Genomic DNA, 4,339 nt, shown 5'->3' on the forward strand with positions numbered 1-4,339 from the left:
AAGGCTTGACAAAGCTGTGTGGGCAATGTTAGGGCGGCATGGCACGGCATGCGCGCCAAAGTCAGGGGCATGGCACTTTGGGTTGTGGCAGCTAAGTTCGGGCTAAGCTAAGACAAGACGGAAATGCGGGATGATGGAAAAGGCTTTCAATAGCTAAGGCAAAGCTATGTGAAGGAAAATACAAGCAATGGCACGAGGGAAATGAAGGTTGACATGAGCAAGGCAGATTTGGGCCAAGACAGTGTGCGGGCGGCAGCGGCGTCGGGCATGTGCGGCAAAATCACAGGCAGCGGATGCGGGCAAGACATTGGCGCGGAAGCAATGTCAAGATGTGCCAAGGCTGGGCGCAATGCCAGCCTTGGGCGTGAATCAGCTGGCCAAGTGAAGATGGCACATGCAATGCACATGGAAAGTAGTTGGCGGTTACCTTGTCATAACCTCTTTGTCCCATGATCTGATCATGCTTGTATCATGACCCCATTTCGTGTATAGTGTGTCCTAAGTAGTTGGGGATGTCAACTACATGTTAGGAACAGATTAGTCTTAGTCCGACAAGTGGCAAAAGCTGTAGACAACAAGTGTCATGTGCTGCCAAGTCTAAGGGCTGCCTATATTCTATAAATAGGGCCTTTGTGACTTAGGCAGAAGTAGAGGGTGAATGTGGGGAATTTCGTGTGAAATTCTAAGTGGGAAACAAGAGTGAAACGTGAGGGTTTCAGTTGTTTCAAAAAGGGGCTAAGGTTTGGCTTGGGCAGATCTTAGTGTTGACAAGAACGACTTGTGTTCTTTGTCAAAAAGTGGGCTGTGAGCGGACTGTGTTCATAGCAAAGTGAGGTTCCTTTGTATATTTTCCACATTAATGCAAAGGTTGGGATTTTCCCGTATATGTGTGTGTTCTTATTGAATTGCTGTCAAAATTTCGTTTAGGCCAAACTTGCCGAAAATTGGCTAAGTATTTTGGAAAGGCTGAGTCAAGTGTACGACTTGATTGTCGCGCGGGTGTGAGTTTTGATTGACTAAAATCGCCCCCGTGACAACTGGTATCAGAGCCAGGCAAGTTCGTAGCAGTGGCAAGACGATCGGTGGAAGAATTCGTGGGGCTATTTGAGAACATGGCTGGTGGCACAAATGCGGAACTGCGTCAAAGGATAGAGCAGTTGGAAGCACTCGTTGGGCAGGCTCTCGAAGTAAATGGCGATTCTTCTGTTCTTGCAAGAATGGCACGGTTAGAGGCAGATTATGCAGCGATACACGAGACAACGCTGGTAGAAATGGCCTTGGTACGCCAAGAGAAGGAAGAACTGCGCGAGGAAGTGGTTCAACTTCGGAGGGAATTGAAAACTGTTGTCCCTAGAAGTGATGAACGCACAAAGTTGAGGATTCCGGAGCCAAAGGCATATGGGGGTGCAAGAAGTTCCAAAGAACTGGAAAATTTCTTATGGGATATGGAGCAGTATTTCCAGGCTGCACGTGTGGAGGATGACGACAAGGTGATAATCACACCAATGTATTTGACTGGTGATGCAAAGGTGTGGTGGCGCACACGAATGGCAGAAATGGAAAGTGCTGGACTGCCCAAGATTGGAACTTGGGAGATGCTGAAGAAGGAATTAAAATCCCAATTCCTTCCAACTACTTCGTCGTGGTTGGCACGAGATGGACTTCGTCGCTTGAAACAAAGTGGTACAGTGGCGGAGTATGTCAAGGAATTTTCATCCTTGATGCTCAATGTAAGTAATATGGCAGGGGAAGATAAGCTGCATTACTTCATGAGTGGGTTGAAGGGTTGGGCGCAATTGGAGTTGAGAAGGCAGAATGTTCAATGCCTCTCTACTGCTATTGCGGCGGTAGATGCGTTGGCTGACCGGAACATAGGTGATGACCCTGCTGGAACTTCGCATTCAAAGGCTGACGGGAAAGCTAGGGAATGGAAGAAAAGAGGGAAGGGGCAAGCTGCCGAAGATGAGGGCTTTGCCAAGAATGTGAGACAAGAGAATCACAACGACAAAGAAAGGAGCAGCAAGTTCAAAGGCTGCTTCACTTGTAGTGGACCGCACTTGAAGAAGGACTATCCAGTGCAGGCTAGGGTGAATGCTATTCTGGCTGCAGAGAAACAGTAACAAGTGGCGGAGGCAAATGCCATTGTGGCAGATGGGAATGGAGCACCAGGGGCGGTGTATGTCAACAACCCCTTGGGGCTGCTTCATTAAGTCGAATCGACGAGGATGTCGATTTCAAAAGGTGCAGGTGGTTTGTTAGGGCCTGAATTTTTGTCATCGGGCGTGGCACGGCTGTGGCAAGGATTTGGGCGTGATGGCCTTGTCATTGGCCTATGTGCGGGCAAAACGATCATGCGGAAGACGGACAAGACATTGTCATTGAGGGCTGTTGTAGGCAAGTATGGGCCAAGACCTTGGGACAGGCAAGGTGCGCTTGGCAAAGGCTTGACAAAGCTGTGTGGGCAATGTTAGGGCGGCATGGCACGGCATGCGCGCCAAAGTCAGGGGCATGGCACTTTGGGTTGTGGCAGCTAAGTTCGGGCTAAGCTAAGACAAGACGGAAATGCGGGATGATGGAAAAGGCTTTCAATAGCTAAGGCAAAGCTATGTGAAGGAAAATACAAGCAATGGCACGAGGGAAATGAAGGTTGACATGAGCAAGGCAGATTTGGGCCAAGACAGTGTGCGGGCGGCAGCGGCGTCGGGCATGTGCGGCAAAATCACAGGCAGCGGATGCGGGCAAGACATTGGCGCGGAAGCAATGTCAAGATGTGCCAAGGCTGGGCGCAATGCCAGCCTTGGGCGTGAATCAGCTGGCCAAGTGAAGATGGCACATGCAATGCACATGGAAAGTAGTTGGCGGTTACCTTGTCATAACCTCTTTGTCCCATGATCTGATCATGCTTGTATCATGACCCCATTTCGTGTATAGTGTGTCCTAAGTAGTTGGGGATGTCAACTACATGTTAGGAACAGATTAGTCTTAGTCCGACAAGTGGCAAAAGCTGTAGACAACAAGTGTCATGTGCTGCCAAGTCTAAGGGCTGCCTATATTCTATAAATAGGGCCTTTGTGACTTAGGCAGAAGTAGAGGGTGAATGTGGGGAATTTCGTGTGAAATTCTAAGTGGGAAACAAGAGTGAAACGTGAGGGTTTCAGTTGTTTCAAAAAGGGGCTAAGGTTTGGCTTGGGCAGATCTTAGTGTTGACAAGAACGACTTGTGTTCTTTGTCAAAAAGTGGGCTGTGAGCGGACTGTGTTCATAGCAAAGTGAGGGTCCTTTGTATATTTTCCACATTAATGCAAAGGTTGGGATTTTCTCGTATATGTGTGTGTTCTTATTGAATTGCTGTCAAAATTTCGTTTAGGCCAAACTTGCGGAAAATTAGCTAAGTATTTTGGAAAGGCTGAGTCAAGTGTACGACTTGATTGCCGCGCGGGTGTGAGTTTTGACTAACTAAAATCGCCCCCGTGACATATTCCATAACCTATTAGGATAGGAAGATCCTCAGGTGGAAGCAACAATGATGCTACCAATTAATAATCGTTATTAGGATCAACTATAATTTTTGGGTCTTGTTATTGGTGAATAACCCTTTAAAATTATAATACATTTGACAATTTATTTTAGAGGACTTATGTTTTTTTGTGGAATTCCTAGATATTGTTCTTATTATTATAAGGCATTTTAGAAGCTTGAATACATGCGGTGTAAATAAATAAAATATAAAAGTGGAATGCCAATGTGAGCACGTGATTTTTGTCTCACAAGAACTACCCCAAAAGAAATCACAAATAATTGTTTTCTTAGTGTGCAATTTTTAGAATTTATGATGCATTTATTAATTATTTATGTTGTGTCCGTAAATGTTTACTTTGTCATAGTTAAATGAAAAAATAAATAAAATAAAAATACATGTTGCATGCTAGGATTTAATTATGCATTTAAGAATTAAAAGGGAAAATCACAAAAAAAATATGCATTTATCTTATTTTTCGTCATTTAAATGTGTCATTGTGTGATTAATATTTTGTCTTGTGTGTTAATAGTTGTTAAAGGGTGATTAATATTTTCTGTAAGGGTAATTTTGATTTTTATAATTTTTAATTAGGAATTCAATAATTAAGGAATAAAATTAGAAAATGAAAAGAGTTGATTAAATGGGCAAAACGGATCTGGGCCAAGAATTTTTAAACAAAATCAGGCCCAACGTTCAAAGGACCCGACCAAGTCCAGTATGCATACAACCAAATCCAAACGACGCCGTGTTGGCACTTCAAATCTGGGCCATTGATTCGTTTTAATCAAACGGTCCAGTTCAGCCCCTGCATATATGAAAC

The 4,339-nt window shown here is 44.7% G+C and overlaps 1 protein-coding gene across 1 annotated transcript; it reads left to right on the forward strand.

Moving 5' to 3' along the window:
* The first annotated feature begins 1,112 nt into the window (after nucleotides 1-1,112).
* Nucleotides 1,113-2,120, forward strand: LOC138875366 (uncharacterized). The gene has a single exon (XM_070154192.1). It carries the CDS (start codon nucleotides 1,113-1,115, stop codon nucleotides 2,118-2,120), a length of 1,008 nt encoding a protein of 335 aa, XP_070010293.1.
* Nucleotides 2,121-4,339: the final 2,219 nt, after the last annotated feature.

The sequence above is a fragment of the Nicotiana sylvestris genome, chromosome 8, assembly GCF_000393655.2.
Source record: "Nicotiana sylvestris chromosome 8, ASM39365v2, whole genome shotgun sequence".
NCBI lineage: Eukaryota > Viridiplantae > Streptophyta > Magnoliopsida > Solanales > Solanaceae > Nicotiana > Nicotiana sylvestris.